The sequence below is a fragment of the Lupinus angustifolius genome, chromosome LG14 (assembly GCF_001865875.1).
Source record: "Lupinus angustifolius cultivar Tanjil chromosome LG14, LupAngTanjil_v1.0, whole genome shotgun sequence".
Taxonomy (NCBI): Eukaryota; Viridiplantae; Streptophyta; class Magnoliopsida; order Fabales; family Fabaceae; genus Lupinus; species Lupinus angustifolius.
In genome coordinates, this window is record NC_032022.1 from 2,073,439 (window position 1) to 2,094,597 (window position 21,159).

Below are 21,159 nucleotides of genomic sequence, written 5' to 3' on the forward strand. Positions count from 1 at the left end.
GCCAAAATTTGAGATATGTAAGTGAGTACCCGACCCATGTTAAGAAATAGAATGTAGCAAGAGAAAGTGATGAGAATGAAAGAAATGAACAATGATGCTCTCATTACTGGAGAAAACAAGTGCATGTTTTTGTATTTGTTTTTAATAACAAAAATGTTATTTCATTATAAAATCAAAAGATAAATGTGTCATTGGAAATTATATTTCCCTTTATTTTTTTGGAGCACTTGCGTCTTCATTAATAAAGAACATCCTGACTCTAAAGAAGTCTCAAACACGTAACTCATGAACTAAACTCAACTCTTTTCATTTATTCATAATTCATTCATTTCATTCTCTCTCTTCCATTTCATGGACACCACCATTGCCACTCGATCCTTTCACAATATATCAGTCTCTCACTCACATCATCTCTATATCTTTATTCAATGTCTATTTCTCTCAACACGATTTTTTTTAATCTTTCTATGTTGTTTTTCTCGCTTGATTTTGTTATGCAGAAAAGAAGTAGAATGAAGAAACAGAAACAGAGAGAATGAGATAGATTGGAAAGAATGAAATTTTGTTATTCAAAGAATATCTCTACAACTGTCAAGTTTGGTATTTAACCAAACTGATTTTACAACAAACTTTCCCACCAACTACATAATCCATTATTCATTTACTAATACAATTATTCATATCAAATTCCCCATCTTAAAAATCCTCCTTGTCCTCAAGGAGCAACAGAAACATCAAAGGACCGTATCTTCAAGATCTTGCAAGGCTCTTTAGGATTATCAAGATTACCCCAAACATCAGGTAAAGCGTGTTGTGGAATAGAACCATCAGGGCAAGGTTTCAATAATGAAACATGGAATGTAGGATGTATCTTTGAAGAAGATGGCAAATTCAGTGTACATGCCACTGCTCCTACTCGATGCACAACCTGATAAGGTCCATAAAACCAGGAGATAACTTCTATGAAGACCTGTGTGTTGTAGAATATTGCTTATAGGGTTGAAGCTTAAGAAAAACCCAATCTCCCTCTTTAAACTCACGATCAGATTTGTGCGTGTCAACCAACCTTTTCACCCTTGCTTGAGCTCGAGTCAAATTACTCTTCAACTTGACGATCATCTCTTCCCTTACAATGAAACTCATATCCATAGCCTCCACCGATGTGCTTTGAGGGCAGTAAGGAAGGTGTAAGGGAGGAGATTGGCCATAGACAACCTCATAAAGGGTGGCCTGAATAGCTGTATGATAAGTAGTGTTATACCAATACTCAGCCAATGGTAACCATAAAGCCCATTCCTTAGGATGTTGCCAAGTCATGGTTCTGAGATAATGCTCTAAACAACGATTGAAGACTTCACTTTGCCCATCAGATTATGGGTGATATGCAGTAGATAAACTTTGTGAGATGCCCAATTGTTGGAGAAATGATGACCAAAAGTTGCTAGTAAAGAATGGATCCCTATCACTAATAATATTGGCTGGAGCCCCATGAAGTTTGAAGATTTCATAAATGAAAATCTCAGCTAATTTGGAAGCAGTAAAAGGATGAGAAAGGGCAATGAAATGAACATATTTGCTAAGTCTATCAATAATCACCCAAATAGTATCCTTGGCATGGGATTTGGGTAATTTTTCAATGAAGTCCATGGATATGCTTTGCCAGACCCCAACAGGAATAGGTAGGGGTTATAGCAACCCTGGGCTAGCTCTAGTCTCATACTTGCATAGTTGTGTGTGGGTTAGGTGGGTTTTGTACTCGGTTAGGCATAGTTGTGTGTGGTGTATAAGTAAAGCAAGGGTTTCTTTGGTAAACTGGCTTCGAATCATTGAGTTTGGATTCTACAAGTTTTGCTAAACCAAGTGCCTCATCAATATGATGAGGCCTTAAAATTGCTAATTCACGGCGTATTTCAGAAATAAGGCCAGAAATAAAACAATTAAGGATTGCCTCTAGTGACAGACCCCAGATTCTATTACATAGCTTTTCGAACCTTTGTTGATAGTCTGCCATTGCGGTGGTCTGGCGGGGTAAACAACTCTGTGTGGTGGTTCTCATAGCATGAAGGACCGAAACGGTTTTCTAAGGACCGTATGAAACTATCCTAGTTAGTTATCGAAGAGTTGTGAAAAACTCATTTAAACCAGCTGAGAGCTTCTCCTTTCATGTAGAAAAAGATGATATGCAATCTTTGATCTAGTGGAACTTGGTATAGTTGGAAGAACTGCTCAGCTTGGAAAAGTCAATCCAAGGGTTCAAAACCATCAAACGGGTTCAGTTGTAGTTTAGGGGGTCTAGGATGGTTAGGGTTTGTGTGTGGTGGTTGAGTAGGGGGACGTATGTGGGATTATTGGGTATTAAAAAAATGGAGGAACTGGAGTATTATAGGTCGTATAAGTTAGTATTTGGGATGGTATAGGAAAAGGGGGTGGGGTAGCATTTTGGCCAGTAGGAAATTGTGGGTTAGGGTTTGTGAGATGAGAAGAACTGGGAAAGTTGGGGGGTAAAAACGAAATTCCAACTAACTTATCTATAATAGTGCGTAAAGTATAGTAATTACCTTATGTCTTGCATCTTATTGGTCTTTGTGCTCTTGCAATTTATCAGCAAAAATCTGCATCAAGGTCTCATCAATGTCTTTGTTGGCAACTTTGGGAGGCATAGTGCATGAACGAAAGCACCAATTAATAAGGATTAAAATTTGTGCAGTGAACAAAAGAGAGCATAAGGAAAATAACCTAAAGAGATTTATGGAAATTCATCCTATATTATAGTAGCAGCTGCTACTGATGCTAAATAGTAAGATAGTAGCATTAGGTTTAACATTTGGGCTTCTAGATCACAAGCCCAAAGTTTACTCAACCTTTAATTAACATAAGAAATTAACATATGACTAACAACTTTTAAATAAAATTCTTCATCCACTTGAGTTGTTGTTTCACTCTGTTGGGTCTTGCATTTGGGCTTCCATCAGTCACGTTTGCAATTTCACAATTGGTGCAACATGTAGCCCCAACAATGATTGTGTTTATCAGATACAGATCCTTTATAATGATAATGATGCATTCTGGTATTTTTTTAAAGCTTCTAGCTTAGAATGCCTAAGTTTATGAATTCATGTTGTATCGTTTGTTTCCCTATCCGAACATACACATTACACTCTCATGCTCATGCATGTATGTAAGAATGATTTGTGTAAAGATGTATGTATATAGATATAATTGATAAAATCTTGACAACACATTAAAAATTTAATTTAATTATAAAAAATATAAATACAATTGTTTCTAAATATGACGTATTGTATATGTCTTTATACAATATGAAAATAATTATGGTTTTGTTTGAGGATTAGATGGCTTGCGGCTTATAAAATATGATTGATCAGGAAAATATTTAATAATTGCAATTTTAACTTAAATATATTTTTTTAATCAATTATAAATAATGGTACATAGAGTGATATAAAAAGTGAACATCAACTATGTTCTCTGAGCTTAGTCATATCTGACTCACACCATAGTTATCTTATAAGAAAATTGGGGAAATATGTTCAAATTATTTTAACAAAACACTTGGCATCAGTATCTATCCATCTGTGTCAGTGATTCACACATAAGCCCAATTTTAAGTCTTTCTCAAACTTTCTTCACAAATGTATTTAACAAGAAAATCATTGTTTGTGTTATATATTATCAACCTATTAATAATTTGCCAATAAATAGTTGATCCAGTAACATAAAGTCTACTGAATTTTTAAATATTATACAATGTCAAAGTTTGATATCTAACAAAAAATATTTATTGAGAGAGATAACCTCACCACAAAAGAAATAAATTTAGCATTCATTTGAATAAAAAAAACTATTAATAATTTAATACTTGTTAAGTTGATTGTATAAGTGTGATTGGAAAGAAAGAAATGAACATTATGAGTTAATGTATCTTTCATTGTTTACTTAATCACACACCATAAATTATAATATGTATTTTTTCAAGCATTTTTATTTTTTATGTGGACCTTAATTTAAGATTTTTTTTATACATTTTTATCATTTTTATGGAGGGGGTATATTATAAAATATAGTAGTAGAATAAGTTTAATTAAACCATTCTTGTCTGTTTTCTATAAAACAAGTTATATATTGATTTTATATTGTTAGTATGTTATTTATAATTTATATAATAATATATATTGATTGATTATACATTTATTTTTATAAGCAAATCAATTTAACTAATTAATGTAGACTCATTAAATTCAATTTTACATTCAAATAAAATTTAATGATTCATATTAATTATTCACATTTATCTTGATATCAATTCTTTCTATTTTCTACTTTAACAATTGTTCTCTCATTCACTCTCTATTGTGATAAGATGGAGAAGAGACAAATCCAAATATAGACATTTCTTCCATTTTTAACTGTCCAAGTATATTGTTTAAAAAATAAAATTAAAAAATAGTTTTGGAAACATTCTTTTCAATTTGTGAGAATATTATTATTTAAAGACCATATAACTATATTTCTTTCTTAAACAATATATTTAATGCATTTATGAAGATTCTAAAAAAAAAAAAGAAATAGCAGCAATATCATATAAATTAATTTATTGTGAACATGAAAACTAGAAAACATAACAATGATGTTTTTTTGGTTTCTCACGTGTATTCTTGCACCGGAGGTAATCATGTCTCAGTCGGAAACATTCACAGGTATGTGGGGTTAACTCTCCAAATGTGCACTTTTTATCCACAAGATTTGAATCTGATTATTACTTAAGAGGAATCAAATATATATCACTTGAACCAAATTTATCTTGGGAAACATAACAAATTATTTGATACCCTAATCTTTGTAAGGCTGAAAATCAAAGAATACATTATATACAACCACTTCATTATTTATCTCTCTTTCTCTTTCTCTCTCTAAAAGGTGACGTGGCCATGTTCACGTTGTTCATGATAACAACAACAACCACCACGTCACAGTTACACCACGCCGTTAACCACCACCACCACCACTTCCGTTACGTCTGCACCTCAAAACGCCGCCGTATCAGCGTACCATCCACGCGCCAATCACATCGCGTAACCGCAGCGCGAAATTCCGAACACTCTAACTACTCCGATGGCACAACAGTAAATTCCGAAGCTCCTCGAAGCACCAGAAGAACCGTGTTGGTGGCGCCGTTTTTAGCCGCCGCCGCGTCGTTTCTACTATCAGCAAAAGCAGAAGAGAGGAATTCGCCGGCGCCGCCGTCAACACCGCCGGCGGCGACGGAATTGACGGTTCCGAAGCCGGAGGAGCAGAAGGAGAAGGAGAAGGAGAAGGAGGAGGTGATAACGTGGAGGATTTATGACGCGACGGTTATCGGAGAACCGTTGGCGATAGGGAAGGACAAAGGGAAAGTGTGGGAGAAGTTGATGAATGCGAGAGTTGTGTATTTAGGTGAAGCAGAGCAGGTTCCGGTTCGTGATGATAAGGAATTGGAGCTTGAGATTGTGAAGAAGTTGCATAAAATGTGTTTGGAGAATGATAAGCTTTTGTCTTTGGCACTTGAAGCTTTTCCTTCTAATCTTCAACAACAGCTTAATCAGTATTTGGATAACAAGTATGTTTTCGAAACTTCGAATTTATCAACGTTTCATATAATGTTTAGTTATCATGATAGTTAGTAATTGCTAACAATAACTTATATCTTATTTGAGCTTTAAAGTTTAAAGAATAACTTGTGAGAATGAACTTATGAAAATAAGTTATATCTCTTTATATCTTATTTGAAAATTGTTTATTAAATAAGTGGTTAATTAATCTGTTTGCATTATTCTTGTTTACAACTTAGAAAATCAATTTAACATTGAAGAAAGGTGGATGAATAGATAATAGATAGTCAATCAATAGTGTTAAGATTTGCATAAGCAGTTTCGGAGAATGATACGCGATTGTTTTTGGCGTGAAGCCTTTCCTTCAAATCTTCAAGAACAAGTAATCAATATTTGGATAGAAACTTTACTGTGTGAAACTTTGAATTTACCAATGTTTGATATTATATTTGGTTGTCATGATAGTTAGTAAGAGTAGCAAGGATGGCTCGCATGAATTCAGTGTTACCTCTTCAGAATCTTTTTAACACTAAAGAAAAAGTTGATCACAAGATGATAGATAGGTGGAATTTTTTCTGGGTTTTAGCTTTTAACTTGAGAAATGGGGAAACTAACATGCAGTTGATTATGAACATGTAAAGTAAGGTGATTTATTGTTTGGCTTGAAGAAGAAACTTCAAGTTATATATATATATATGTATGTATATATATGTGTATGTATATATATATAATTCTTAATACTGGGGTCCTGTTTGTTTCCTTGTAAAATGAATGGAAGTATTAGATTAGAGTTGTGCCACATGGGCATGAAAATGCACAAACTACTGATATTTGCTACTCATTTTCATTTGCAGATAGCCAGCCATGTTACAAAAATTAAGAATCCAGTCCGGTTTCACTACTTTTATGTTAATATGACTTAGGTCGCTTCCTATATTCTCTCTATAACTTATATTAGTACTTTATTTTCATGGCAGGATAGATGGAGAAGCTTTGAAGTCATATACGTTGCATTGGCCGCCTGAACGTTGGCAGGAGTATGAACCTATTCTTAATTACTGTCGTGAAAATGGAATTCGTCTTGTTGCTTGTGGCACCCCACTAGCGGTATGCTTAAATTTTCATCCTAAGTGATGCAAATCTTTCAAATGTTCATTTTTCTCTGAAATTTCTGGTGCAGGCTAAATTAGGAGGGAGTGACAAATAGTAGACTCTCAATGCTACACACAAATTAACTTACAATACGCCCAAATTTTAATAACAATGAAGAGTAGCCCCCAAGGATTTTACTTCCATTGTGACAAGAGAAACCTAGTCTAAATAGTTCAAGTCCTATATGAAATAGGAAAGCATGTCCCTAAAGTTGACTTGTAAATGAATTCATAATCCCTGAAGTTCGCAAATCAAACAATAGGTTTAATTCATTTATATTAAATTGATTAATTGATATGTCCAATTCGTATATCCCGACTTGAAGATACATAAAGATGATTGTTAAGAATTGATTATTTTCTCATCAACAGATCTTAAGGACTGTCCAAGCAGAAGGAATTAGTGGGCTTTCAAAGGCTGATCGTAAAGCATATGCACCTCCGGCTGGTTCAGGCTTCATATCAGGCTTTACTTCTATCACACGCAGATCAAAAGTTGATAGTACTCTAAATCCGTCTGTTCCTTTTGGCCCAAGCTCATATCTATCCGCACAGGCTAGAGTAGTTGATGAGTATACTATGTCGCAGACCATCTTGCGCAATGTGCTTGAAGGGGGAGCCACTGGTATGTTAATAGTTGTGACTGGTGCAAGCCATGTTACATATGGATCTCGAGGAACTGGAGTTCCAGCAAGAATTTCAAGAAAAATTCAAAAGAAAAACCAAGTAGTTATATTACTTGACCCTGAACGACAATTCATTCGCAGAGAGGGAGAAGTTCCTGTTGCCGATTTTCTGTGGTATTCTGCTGCCAGACCCTGTAGTAGAAATTGCTTTGACCGTGCTGAGATTGCTCGTGTTATGAATGCTGCTGGGCGGAGGCGAGATGCCCTCCCACAGGTTAGCCAACCATTACTACTATTTACTTATTTTATTAATCGTTCATTTCCTTCCTCTGTACACCCCTTCCAAATATTACTTCTTTATTTTCTTCACTTGTCCAAAACTTGAGAGATTTTGCATTTTACTAGGTCTCTCATATCAGTGTATTTAATATGGCTTTGGTATTCCATAATCATTTATCTCTATAAAATTGATATCTATGTTTTGTATTTGTAAATTGACATTAAAAAGAGGTGCTAAGAGGGGATGTCACTTGAACTTACCATTTCGTGATGTTTTCTCTTACCCCCTGACTTCGAACCCCTTTTGAGTTAAGATTTATTGCACCAAAAACATGATTTAAGGAATTTTAAACTTTGAGATGGGCAAATAGTGATCATGAAGTCTTTATTCGTTATATATTTCCACTTTTATTCGATCATCCTTTAGACAGGGTAGCAAATGATAGTATTGATAATGAGTCATGACATCATCAAATATAGACAATATTTTCTCTTTGGTTTCAGGATCTTCAAAAAGGAATTGATCTTGGTTTAGTATCACCAGAGGTATTGCAGAACTTCTTTGATCTAGAACAATATCCTCTGATTTCAGAACTCACTCACCGATTCCAGGTAAATTTTTATGAGAATATTTTATCATTTTGTTTATTATTATGAGAAATCTTCATCATTTTGTTTATTATTATGAGAAATCTTCAGCATTTTGCTCCCTGTGCTTATTATTATGAGATTTTTTCATCATTTTGTTCCCTCCATCTGGTTCTTCTTGATGCAGGGTTTCAGGGAACGATTATTGGCAGATCCCAAATTCTTGCACAGATTAGCCATAGAAGAAGCTATATCAGTAACTACTACACTATTAGCACAATATGAAAAACGGAAAGAAAACTTTTTCCAAGAGCTTGACTACGTTATTACAGACAGTGTCAGAGGATCAGTTGTTGACTTCTTTACAGTGTGGCTTCCTGCACCAACTTTGTCATTCCTTTCATATGCTGATGAGACGAATGCACCTGGAAACATTGATTCATTAATAGGTCTTCTTGGCTCCATCCCAGACAATGCATTTCAAGAGAATCCAGTAGGAACTAACTGGAATCTAAATCATAGAGTTGCATCAGTTGTATTTGGTGGTTTAAAACTTGCTTCTGTTGGATTTATTTCAAGCATAGGAGCTGTTGCTTCATCAAATTCTCTGTTTGCAATTCGTAACTTCTTTAATCCAGCAGTTGTCACTAATCAACAAGTTCTAAGGTCACCAATACTCAAAACAGCAGTTGTTTATGCATGCTTTCTTGGAGTGTCTGCAAATCTCCGCTATCAGGTATAGGGAATTTTATCTGTTGCATTAAATATTTGGTTGTAACTAACGTGTCATAAAAGACTTGTAGGAAGATTGGACCTGGTTTCAGTAGATGTCATCAATATTGTCATGTTGATGATTTATGTTTTGATGGTTGCTGTGATTGTTATCCTGGCACAATAACAATTGTCTTATTTTACTATTTTATCCTCCTTTCTACATCTTCCTCTGCACTTTGCTGGATAATTATTATGTCTTATTGTACCATGAATTTACATCCAGTTATGGTCTGCAACTACCTTCTATACTAATATTATTTTGGTATCCAGATAATTGCTGGGTTAGTGGAGCATCGGATTTCTGATCAGTTTGCATCCGAAACATTTCTTGTAAATATGCTATCATTTGTAACAAGGACAATCAATTCATATTGGGGAACCCAGGTTAGGCTTATTTTCTTATCTTTCCTTTTGTCTGATTTCTTTCATTTTCATAACCTTGTCTTAGTTAAGCCAATTTTATTTATTTATATTTTGAACACTCATATTTTAAAATAATCAAGTATAGTGGGGCCATTTCACATACTTATACAAGCGCTTTTCATATGGGAATATATATTTCGGGGACAGGGGAGTTATGGTTTTGTCAACACTTATTCTGGTGCAAGACAACAAATCTAAGAAATGAAGCTTTTTTTATGGAAAGAGAATGGCTAATTTTTGGTTGTCTTGTAATTCACAATATTGATATTACAATATATAATTTAGTTTAAGTTGGATAAGTCAACTGCTATTTAATTTGATAATTTGAGTGTCGTTTCTCAAATTTTGTTTTCCCCTAACTTGCTGCAGCAATGGATTGACCTTGCCCGCTTTACCGGACTGCAAGTTAGAAAGACAGAGTCACCTGCACAAGAGTCTCTTATTGCAGTGGCATGCAACAAAACAGAAGAGGCTAGCATTGATGAGATAAAAAATGAATGAGGTAAAATACCATTGTCACATTTTCTAGGTAATTCGTATTATTCTTCAAAAGCTGGTACAATAACAATAGGCACAAATGAATAGGTTTTTGTTTTCACCATAATCTCACCCTTCTCTCTCTGATGGGCCTGCTTACATTTCCTTCCATGCTACAATAACAACCAAGCCTTGATCGCACTAGGTGGGGTCAGCTACATGGATCAAACGATGCTGTTATGTTCTATCATAATCATGTTCTTTGGCAAAACATTGATCTCAAAATCTTTCCTTGTTGTTTCCTTATAGTTTTTCTTGGCCTCCCTCTTCCTATAGGAATTTGACTAGCCTCCATTTGATCTATTATCCTTATTGAGGCTTCTATCGGTCTCCTCTGCACATGTAGAAACCATCAAAGACGCAATTTCATAATCTTTTCTGCAGTAGGTGCTACTCCAACTTTTCCCTAATGCGTTCATTTCAATCCTATTTTGTCTGGTTTGTCTACTCATCCTGTGCAACATTCTCATCTCTGTTTGCATGAGTAAGGCTGTATACATCTACCCTCCAATATCCCACTAACTGGGAGCCTTGTGCACTGAGCCGCTATTTTTTATCCCACTTTGGGAATGCATTAGTCTTAATGTGTAAGAGGAATAAGTATAGATAGGTCTCAATATGAGACCAATATAAGTTTATCACTACTTTTTGGTTAAAATGATCTCTCTTGCTCCCTTAAAAAAACAGTGATGTCTCTTGCTTAATCTTTTTCTAAAAGGTAATAAAAACCTTAAAGTAATATTAATATATCTTATCATAAGTCCAATTACCTGAATACATGCTTCTATTCTTTAGGAGAGGCAATATATAATTTAAACAATTAAAAATATATTGAATAAAACAAATACAAATACATTTTTATCTATACAAATTCAAATGATATTCATTTTTTAGGGTTGACGATAATGGTCTAAAGATGAAAGAATATTTGGAAACTAAGTCCCCTTCTCAATTATGAAATTCGAGTTATGATAGGATACAAAATTCCCTTTCTTAACTTCTTATCCCCAATTCCGCATTTTTAATATTTCGTGCCTGATTTTTTGTATAAACTAAGGATATCCCTTATTTTATACGTAAAGAACTAAGTATTTTTAAGGTGTGTGCTTGACATTTCAAACAACTATGCTCGTAATATAAAAAATTTATGTAGAAAGTTGTTTACTAAAGGCACTGAATGTAAGCTAAAATCTTTCATTTGTTAAAAGAACTTTTCTTGAAAGTTAAAATCCCAACTATGTTACCCTTAAGGAAGTTAGCATGACACTCATTGCAATCAGGTTTTCTTGTGATTTTGGTCTATGTGGTTTGGGGCACAATATCCTAGCTACTGCTTGGCAGTTTAGGTAAGGTGTACCTGTCTTTAAATTATTTAATTGATTAAAGTCATAATGTATTTTAGATGATATCAAAGGTGAATATAATATCAAGAGAAGATTGGAGATGTTATTTGGTCATATTCAAACCTGGATGGGGTCAATGGCTGATCAAGGGTGAGGCTCTTTACAAAACCGATGTCTCTCAGGCGGATAGATAGGAAGGTGAATATGTTTTTTGTTGCCAATTTTATACAAAAAATCATTTGAGATCTTATTTTTCATTTTCTGTAATTCGTAATTATAAGTGACCACAATAGAATATCATATAATGAACTGATTTTTTTTATTGTTATGAATTTATTGTTGTTAGCAATTTTCTATTTTTAAATGAAAATCTATGATTTAATTTCTTGCTGAAAAGAAAAGTTCAGTGGAGGGAAATTGGAGAAAGATGAGGATAAAAAATATTGAACTAATATAGACAGGGAAGTACATTTTCTCACATTGAAATAGCAATTGAGGGTCTTGGTCCTGCATCAGTTGGAATATTATGTATGGACTGATCTCTATGATTTGTTAATGGAGTCACAATGTGCTTAATAAGCCTCTTTCTTATTCTCTGTTGTTGCACCACCAACACTGATGCCTTGGTTACAAAATCCTTTGAAGCTAGCATGTCCCCAATGATCCCTAGCTCTTTACACTCACTCCATTGGTCATGCCCCTGAAGCATAATAGAGTTTGGATGGTCCTTCCCCACTATTACCAGATCAAAATAATCTATCAATCTTCTAATACATGTAGACATTTCGATCCCATCTCTCACAATTTGGTCCATCATATCGAATTGGTGATTCGCAGCACTAAAATACCTATACTCATCTATAAGATCAGTGTCTCTTTTTCTGTCTTTAGAGTTTTCTTCTCCAAATAGGAGGAACCTAATTACTGTCACCCTTATACAAGCATGCCTAGCCATCCGGGTACCGTAGGCCAGTGCCTCTGCATCATCTGCACCCCCAATGAAGAGCACAGCTATATTGTATTCTACTCTACCAACTAAGAGCGACGGAAAACCACTCAAGATACCTCTATCAATTAGAATTCCTACTGAGCAAGGTGCTCTCTCAAGGACTCTAATGTTCATGGTTTGGATGCTTCTACTAATTACCTGAACACTGCCATCTATTTCCCACCTTTTGTGGAAGGGCATGATCAAAATGTTGGCACCCATTTCATGTGATATTCGGCACACGTCTCCGTGCATTGTGTCATATTCTGACATTGAAGTGAAGGAGTATACAGATGCACAGCCTTCATTATGCTGTGCATATTGCCTTAGGGCATTTTCAATTTGAGTTGAATTGCATGAGGCTGACCGCAACGTATCGTGGGGTTGGTGAGCAACAAGAAGAGGTCTGGCTCTCCCACGAAGCTCAATTAGGCTCAATGCTATAATCACAACTGTGCTCTCGATGCTTGCATAGGATGCTTCTAAGAGGTTTATGATTGTAGGGATGCTTTCATTGTTGAGAATGCATGCCATTACTCGAAGTTCAGAATCTTGCTTAGTATGTTGAATTGAACATCTTCTCATGGAATGATATTGTTGTGCAGGGTCATATATGAATCTTAATAGTGGTGCTAAGATAGCATTTGTCACTAGAATGGAGACCACCATTAAAGTGAATTCCTTTTCTGTCAGTATCTGGCATAGAGAAGAGAAGAAATCAATATATGATTGCATTTTTAGCTTTGAATCTCACTATACTGACAATATCTATCAGGCACACCGAGAATGGTAATGATATTTACATTTCATTTTAAAAAACTTTGCATTAAAGTTTCAAGTGTTAATGCATTAGTTCTCAATATAAACTTATCCTTTTTGGCGTGTTAGAATGTACTCTTAGGTGCTAGGCTAAAGGTTCGATTCCTATAAGCGACATTTGTTATGAGAAGTAACTACACACTCCGAAAGAGATTAGTTACTTACCTATGGGTGAGAGGATACCCTTGTGTTAAGGTTCCATCTCAAAACCAATTAGCAATGAGAGGAGTAGCCTAAAAGTATTTAAATCATGCCTAGGAGAACAAGGCAGACAATGTGAGACTTACTTCCCAACACCTTGGTTACCAAAAAAATGTTCTCCTAGACTCACATTAGGAAAACCTTTATTCTAGATGGGTTAAGTTCCTCTAATGTTATCAATTAGAACATTATGATGAATGGTGGTTGACACCATTATACTCAACTAATGAATCAACATCATATTTTAGTGTATATTAGAGGAGTTTAGCTCATTCTAGATATACCTTAAGATTTGCATTGGTTGTGTCATATATAGGTATGTGCTCATACATACCTTACTTGCCTTCCACACATTGAACATGCAAAGCTCTGGTACACCTCTTGCATTTAGAATAAGACCCATCACACAACAATCTTTCATGGGTATATTGTTATAATACCCTGCCAACATAACAGCACCAATCTTCACTGCACATGAGGTTATCACTATGATACTCACAATCCACAATGACTGGAAATTGATTTGGAAGATATTAGTTTGTAGTCCACAAACAGCAAGGTACATTGGATACAGAAATCCCATACAAAGTGTCTGCAATTTAGTTAACAAAGCTGTTCCCAAAGGCGGTCCTTCTGGAATAGCCAAGCCTAATATTATTGGCCCCATAAGGAAATGCTGTCCTACAATTTCACTCAGAAATCCAACTATAAGAAGAAAGATAAGTATACCAATAATGACAAATTCATCAAGGGGATTCCCAGTTGAGCGCTTTAGGAACCATAATATCAGTGGCCGCATTACGTACACGATAAGCAGGAAGAGTGCAACTACAGCTAGAATGATCAATAGTAGTGATGAAAATTTACCACCCTCATTCTGCATTATGCTGAACATAACCAATGTCATAGAAAAGCCAATAACATCAGCAGACAATGCAGAGTTCAAGGCAAGTCGGCCGGTGTCGGTGTTAAGGATTTTAAGTTCATTCAAGAGGATCTGAATGCAAATGAATACAGTCAAGGCTTGTGAGATAGCTATAAATGTGATAGAATCTCTGAGGCCTTTGTCCATGGAAACATATTTCTTCAAGAGAAAGGATAATCCAGTAGGAATTGTGATAGTCAATGAGAATACAGAAAGACCAATAGTCAGGGCTTGTTTTTCTGTCTTTACCAATGTTGCAGGATCCATTTTCACACTCATTATGAAGAATACAAACATTAGGCCAAATGATGCTATTGTTTCAAACACTAGAGCACCTCTCATAGGGAACAATGTATCCCTCAACACCTTTTCACGCCCCAAACCTGATGGTCCAAATAGCATTCCACCCTGTTGTTATCAACCATCATTTGTTAATACTAATTGCTGCATCCATCAATCATCTATCTATCTATCTTTTTCTTACCCCTTTTTTTTTTTGCTGATATATACGATAACGGGAGCACATCTTTTGTCCCAAGATATGTACCACTTCATGTACCCTTTCATTCTCATTGGTGAGAAAATATAAAGATAATATATATATTCAATTCACGTTTTACTATTCTGATAAATGAGAAACAAGGGTACATGAAATTGTACAAACTTTGGGACAAAAGTTGTGGCTCCTACAATAACAATTAGGTTTTAATCTCACTAGGTGGTATCAGATATATAGATTGAATGACGCCATAGTATTTTATCATAAACTATATTTTTCGATTATTGGTAGTACTTATTACTTAAATAAAGTTCGTCTCCTACTTGTAATGATAAAACTATGCCTTTGCTTAATATTCTAATATGGACTAACAAATTTGTTTACAATGTTCTAAAAATTTCTCTAGTAGTTTGTTGTTTGTGTTCTTTTTTTATAAAGAAAGGTGTTACAATTAATATTAATGATGATCATAAAGCAAAATTTGTTAATTATATGAAGCTTAGAAAGCTTACAAGAATCTGAGATACAAGAGAGGATTGTCCTAGGGGCTTGAGACAAAGATCAATGCACTGTGAAACTATGGCAATCAAAGAAATCTGCATCAAGAGAAGAGAAGTGGGAGAATAGAGAGGGTTGCCTAAGTGCCATATATCCCTTTCATGGCTATGAGGATCTTGACATACAAGTAGTGCTGTCCTATTTGGAAATTTAGGATCCATATTTGTGAATGTTAAGGAGCAATTGAACAAGAAGAAGAAGAAGAAGAAAGAAAAACTTGTTTGTTTTGCTTGTAAGAAGAGGATGAGGAAATTAGAGGAAGAAGAGAAGAGAGTTCTAAACTCTTGAAACTCAGAAATGAGAATAAGAGGCTTACCTCATATTTTGGATTTGACTATTTAATGGTTGGCCTTCAAGTATGGTTGTGTTATAAGATACCTACCATTCACTCTCATGCAACAACAAAAAAAGTTTAGAAGGGACTCAATTAAAGACCTACTTAATTTCCAAACAAATACAGAGACATGAAATAATGACAACACAAAAAAAATGGTAATTTTATTTGCACCCATATATTACTACTCACACCCAAAGATAAAAGGAGAAAAAATGTATGTATTGGAGGTGTATGAATTTTACACACTATTACTGTATTATTCATGAGTTGAGATCTTCCCCTGCACTGGACAGGTCAGTATAGAAATATAATGCTCAGATTCATTTGATAATTTAAAATTAAACTTTTTAAACAACACATGCCATCGTCTCATTTAATATTGAACCCTATAGTATAGGAGAAGATTTAGATTCATCATTCACCATAGTGCACGTAACTCTGGAAGTGATTGATTCCTTATCCATAGATGAAGGGTGCCCATGATAGTACAAAAAATAATCATTTATGTTTAGTAATCATTAACTCTTCAAAAAAAAATAATACAAATGAATAGTGGATAATGTACTGAGTGTATATAAAACCTTTAATTGGCAATGCATTAATATTATGCATTTATGCTCAATATGGTATGGATACAAAATAACATTAAATTTAAGCTTCACTTACCAGAAGAATGGACTTGGATTTTTCATCTGATTGAGGTAAGAAGCTTCAATGTCCCTTGGCCATGCTCAAACCACAACATCTTTCGATTGAATTACTTCAATGGAGGTTATGTGAGTACTTTAATTTGATTATTTTTTTTAACATTTTCTAGTCAATCGTTATAGATTAATCATTTTCTAGTCAAAATTTATTGGTTGAGATTTTATTCTTTGAATACATTAAAGATGAGACATGTTCTCTCCATAAACATTCTTTCATAGATAGATGTCTCTTCTCAAACACATTAAATAGTACCATGCTTGAGAATGAATTTTTATAAACAAACTCAAGAGTTTTTAACCAAATTAAAATAACAATTGAACCTTATTCCCCACTAAGTTCGATCGACTACGTAGATCGAATGATACTCTATCATAAATAATGGAACACAGTAACTTCTCATAGGCTCAAGTATAAATATATAACCATAAGTTATAGGTTTTTTTAGAAAAAGGGAAAGTTGTAGCTAGACTCAACTTGTTCAGTTATTGTTTTGAGAATCTTCCCAAGAAGTTGCATTCTTTCCAATCTTTTGAAGGACCTTAATCACTTCTTCTGTTGTAACATTTCCTGTAACTATAACCTTGTTCAGCTTTGTATCCACGTTATAACTTTCAATATCTACAAAACCAAACACAGTTCTAAATTAATCAACATAATCAAACAAGTTGGAATTGTAAAGCAACTAAACTTTAATATTGCACAATCAAAAAATGGCATAAAACTTCCACTTAATCAGGTTTGAAGTTACCTAATATAACGATTTTTATTTTGAACTTGTGACTTCATAACTAGTAAACGACAAGGAATTAATTCATTTCAGAGGTTCACTATCCTTCTAATAAGTATTACTTTCAATAATCGAACATTTGACATTTTGATCATTCTGGAGATCTAGCAGAGTCTTACTAGACTAACACCTTGTTGGTGAACTAATTATATTTAAAACTTTGCATAAAAACTAATTATTTTTTAATCTTTGGAATTAACAAACCTTCAATTTTCTTGATGGCCTTGAGAATTTTCTTGATACAGTCATCACAGTGCAAACCAACTTTGACCTCCACCACCTGATGAAACAAAAGAAGAAACTTGAGTCACATAACTGAAAACAATACAAAAATATCAAATTGGAAGTGGGTTTTTGGTTAATTTTCTCTTACACTGGCCATTTTGATTTATGATATATGTGAGAAAATAGAAGAAAAATTGGTTCCAAAGAGCTACAAGAGAGAGGAAAGAAATAAAGGGAGAAAAGAGCATATTTGTAATGATTTTTCTTTGAAGTGTGTGAAATAATGAAACAATATTGTATAGAAAAAATAATAAGGTGAAGAAGATGGAATTGGATTCCTTGCATGAATTATGGAAACTTTTACTTTTTGTAAGTAAAGGTTAAACTTTATTCTTAATTTAAGCATTATGTTTGGACATGAAAACAATTGAGCAAACGATTTAATATGTATATACTAATAGTGTAAGTGTTTTTTACATTGTCAGTAAATTATTTATCATTCATTTGGAATAAAAGTATTACAAATCAACAGTGAAAATGATGTGCCGACAGTGCATACATTTGAAACAATTTAACAAAATGTGGAAATTTAACTATCAATTGACACAAATGATTTCCACTGCTTGGGCCTTTGTCTTTGGTAACTCATGGGGTGACTAATTCAACACATTGTGGTTATGTATAACACTTTTGTGGATAATAAACCCTTTTCTTTTATATTTTGGGATTTTTTTAATATGTGTTTATATAATAAAAAAATAAGTGAGGCTCAGAGAGAAATTTATCAAACGGCTCTATTGTTTCTCTTCTACCTCTTTGAAGACCTAAATTATCTCCATATATTATCCTTCACTCATTCATCAATCTAATTACTTCTTTTGTTGTCTGTTGGGAGAGTTGTCTCACGTATCTGTTTCCGGCTCGGACAAGATTGCTTCCAGTGCGAGGATACACGTAGGAAACCAAAAAATTATTTCTTTTGTTTGTTCCCAACCACATCATAAAACAAACAAACAAATGTTTGGGTTGGAAATGGTGAGAGGCAACAAATCAGAAACTACAAGTACAAATGCTTTAACTTTATTCTTCATTGCCTCATCACTTTCTCTTTCTCTTTCTCTCTTTCTTTTAGATACTCAAAAATCTCTACTCAAACTGCACCAGGTAATTATTTACTCTAACGCCTTCATCTTTTAAACTTTTCTTTATTTTAAATAATAATAATTTTAGTTCATTTGAAAGGCTATAATTGCCTATTATTAGATAAAGGTAATACAACCGAGATTTTAGAATATGTGTTTGTTCCTCCTAACAAATGTAGCTCATAGAAATTGAACTTTATTGACTTATAGATTTGATAAAACTTTATACTACTATATCAATACTTTGTAGATGTTCCCGGCTCGCACAGGATTGTCTCCAGTACGAGGATACCTTTGGGAAACCAAAAAAAAATATACTTTGATAGAGCTCTTTTGGTTTGTTTACTCACGTGTGAAAGGTTATTCGCATATTTGGCTAAACATCTTTTTTAGCACTACCAAGTGTATCTCTTCATATTTTTTTGGTAAGGAACTAATCTCTTTCGAGATTTGTGGCTGCCCCTTTCGAATCCTCAACCTTGGAGATTTGGGTAAACATTTGGCTAAAGATCTCATATTATGAATAGCTAAACAATCAAACAAAATTACAATGACCATCCAAAATAAGTGCCATTGTGTGGTTTATAAGGGATAGAAATTTATTCAAAATTCTTTTCATAATATGTTGTTTTTACACTTATAGGGATTGTCGGCGTTCTATGATCTTCCTCAACCAAATAACCCGATCGAAGTTAAAGTCAAACCCTCTTCTTCCATACCCAATGGAGTAAAATTTGAATTGCATACCTTACCGGTAAGAATGATCAAATATCATGCTGAAAAAGTGGTAGTAATTGGCCACTTGGACTAATTCATTATTTCATTGATCTAGGTTGATGCAAAAGCAGTATCAGATGGTGATACTTTAACAGTATATGTTAGTATAACAAAACCTTGTGATTTATCATTTGTCCCTAGCAATGTATGCATAGCTATGATGCAAAGATCAGAAGCTCATGCACTTAAGGACTATAAAGAAGCAGATTCATTTCATAAACAAATTATTCATGCAGGATATCGGTTAGTACTTTGAGTTTAATATCTATACATTATCGGCATAAATTTATTTAGATAATTAGTATGTTACGATTAACATATGGATGTTGAATGATCTGACAAAGTAAAAAAAAACACTCATAAGATTTTTGGTATATTGACATTATTATTTATTATTATTATTAACTTTTGCTTAAACATTTTACCTCTATAACTACCAATGGACGTTGGTTCAAGTGGTACACGTTTGATTTCCCTTAAACAAGATCTCAGGTTGGAGTTGTGTGGATAGAAAAAATGTCTGCTGGGAGAGTTAGCCTCACGTACATGTGGATGTTCCCGGCTCGGGCAGGATTACCTCCGGTGCGAGAATACTCGTGGGAAACCAATTTTTTTTTTTTTTTACCTCTATAACTCTAACTTATAACAACCAACCTTAAATTTTGGCTGAATTCTTATTGTTTACTATTATTCAAAATTACTTATTGTTTTTTATTATTGTTGATTTGTGATTAAGGGTGCTTAATTTTGAAAATGAGGAAGTCCTTGCTAGAAAGTATCGAATTCGGTTAAGGTAATCATCAAATTTTAATAATGTTGTAATATTTAATTATTTTTTTGAAGTATTAATATTGTTTGAAAAGAAAATAGGGGAATTGATGCACCAGAAGGTTTAATGCCATATGGAAAAGAAGCTAAAAAAGAACTAACAAAGGTTATTGAAGGCAAATCTTTGAGGCTCCTTGTTTATGAAGAAGATTACTATGGTCGTTGGGTGTGTGATATTTATAGTAATGGCATTTTTGTGCAGGTATTTTATACATTTTCTAAGTTTATTTTACCTATTTAGAGTAAATATACATTTCAGTTTCTTATGTTTTTTCAACCTAGCCAGTTTAATTTCTCAAAAATAAAAAAACTGAAATTGGGATAAAAAAATTTCAAATGTATGTCAAATTAGTCATTTTTAACATGTTTTACAACACTCGATAGAGACTAATTTGACCTAAAAATGATTAATTTGACCCACATTTAAAACTTTCTGAGTCCATTTTGGGTTTTTCATTTTTCGAAGAAACAAACTACTTAAGGTTGAAAAATATGAGTAACTAAAATGAGTATTTTCTTTAAAATTTATTATTTTACATGTATCTCATTTTGTCCTTTAATTTATAATAAGGAATTGATGCTAAAGAAGGGTTTAGCATGGCACTACAGAGCTTATGACAAAAGACAAGAATTGGAGACAGTAAGTACTAAATAATTTTCATATTTTTTTGGTTATTAAAAAAAATACAAAACTAAATAATTTTGATATAATATTTATATTTCAGTGGGAAAGAGAGGCTAGAAAAAAGCAAGTTGGATTATGGGCTTTATCAAATCCTCAGAAACCATGGGAATGGAGAAAGGACCAAAGAGAAGCTTAAAATAGTGTAGTTTATGTTAATGTATCATTGTCCTAACAAATTAGCTACAAGTATAACAAAATTAATTTTGAACATTATATACAATTATTTCCTGCTTAAAACAGAAGCTATATGATTTCATTTTAGTAAGTACATCCCCTTCTGTCAGGATATGTAGTTGTTCCCCTGTCAATAAATATGGCTCGCAAGAATCGAACCTTACGCGTTTTAGTTA

At 33.7% G+C, this 21,159-nt stretch overlaps 4 protein-coding genes across 8 annotated transcripts; 2 read left to right on the forward strand and 2 right to left on the reverse strand.

Annotated features, from left to right (window-relative positions):
• LOC109326811 (protein RETICULATA-RELATED 5, chloroplastic-like) lies at positions 4,863–11,662 on the forward strand. 5 transcript variants are annotated; one of them, XM_019559654.1, is made up of 8 exons: positions 4,863–5,617; positions 6,587–6,716; positions 7,133–7,660; positions 8,170–8,277; positions 8,441–8,989; positions 9,298–9,411; positions 9,820–9,979; positions 11,390–11,662. In XM_019559654.1, exons 1-7 carry the CDS (start codon positions 4,950–4,952, stop codon positions 9,949–9,951), a joined length of 2,229 nt encoding a protein of 742 aa, XP_019415199.1. In that variant the 5' UTR covers positions 4,863–4,949; the 3' UTR covers positions 9,952–9,979; positions 11,390–11,662. The 5 variants fall into 5 exon arrangements, with proteins under 5 accessions (XP_019415199.1, XP_019415200.1, XP_019415198.1 ...); XM_019559655.1 differs by having other exon boundaries at positions 11,402–11,658; XM_019559653.1 differs by having other exon boundaries at positions 9,820–9,952; positions 11,390–11,658.
• On the reverse strand, positions 11,400–16,097 carry LOC109326810 (cation/H(+) antiporter 15-like). Its single transcript, XM_019559652.1, has 3 exons — positions 15,275–16,097; positions 13,673–14,671; positions 11,400–13,014 (listed from the first exon to the last, which is right to left on the reverse strand). The coding sequence occupies exons 1-3, from the start codon at positions 15,479–15,481 to the stop codon at positions 11,806–11,808; spliced, it is 2,415 nt and encodes an 804-aa protein (XP_019415197.1). The 5' UTR covers positions 15,482–16,097; the 3' UTR covers positions 11,400–11,805.
• LOC109326839 (copper transport protein CCH-like) lies at positions 16,809–17,635 on the reverse strand. The gene is made up of 3 exons (XM_019559704.1): positions 17,526–17,635; positions 17,357–17,432; positions 16,809–16,983 (listed from the first exon to the last, which is right to left on the reverse strand). The coding sequence occupies exons 1-3, from the start codon at positions 17,532–17,534 to the stop codon at positions 16,844–16,846; spliced, it is 225 nt and encodes a 74-aa protein (XP_019415249.1). The 5' UTR covers positions 17,535–17,635; the 3' UTR covers positions 16,809–16,843.
• LOC109326837 (staphylococcal-like nuclease CAN1) lies at positions 18,350–21,037 on the forward strand. The gene is made up of 7 exons (XM_019559701.1): positions 18,350–18,541; positions 19,163–19,273; positions 19,352–19,416; positions 20,045–20,089; positions 20,167–20,326; positions 20,696–20,764; positions 20,850–21,037. The coding sequence occupies exons 1-7, from the start codon at positions 18,395–18,397 to the stop codon at positions 20,943–20,945; spliced, it is 693 nt and encodes a 230-aa protein (XP_019415246.1). The 5' UTR covers positions 18,350–18,394; the 3' UTR covers positions 20,946–21,037.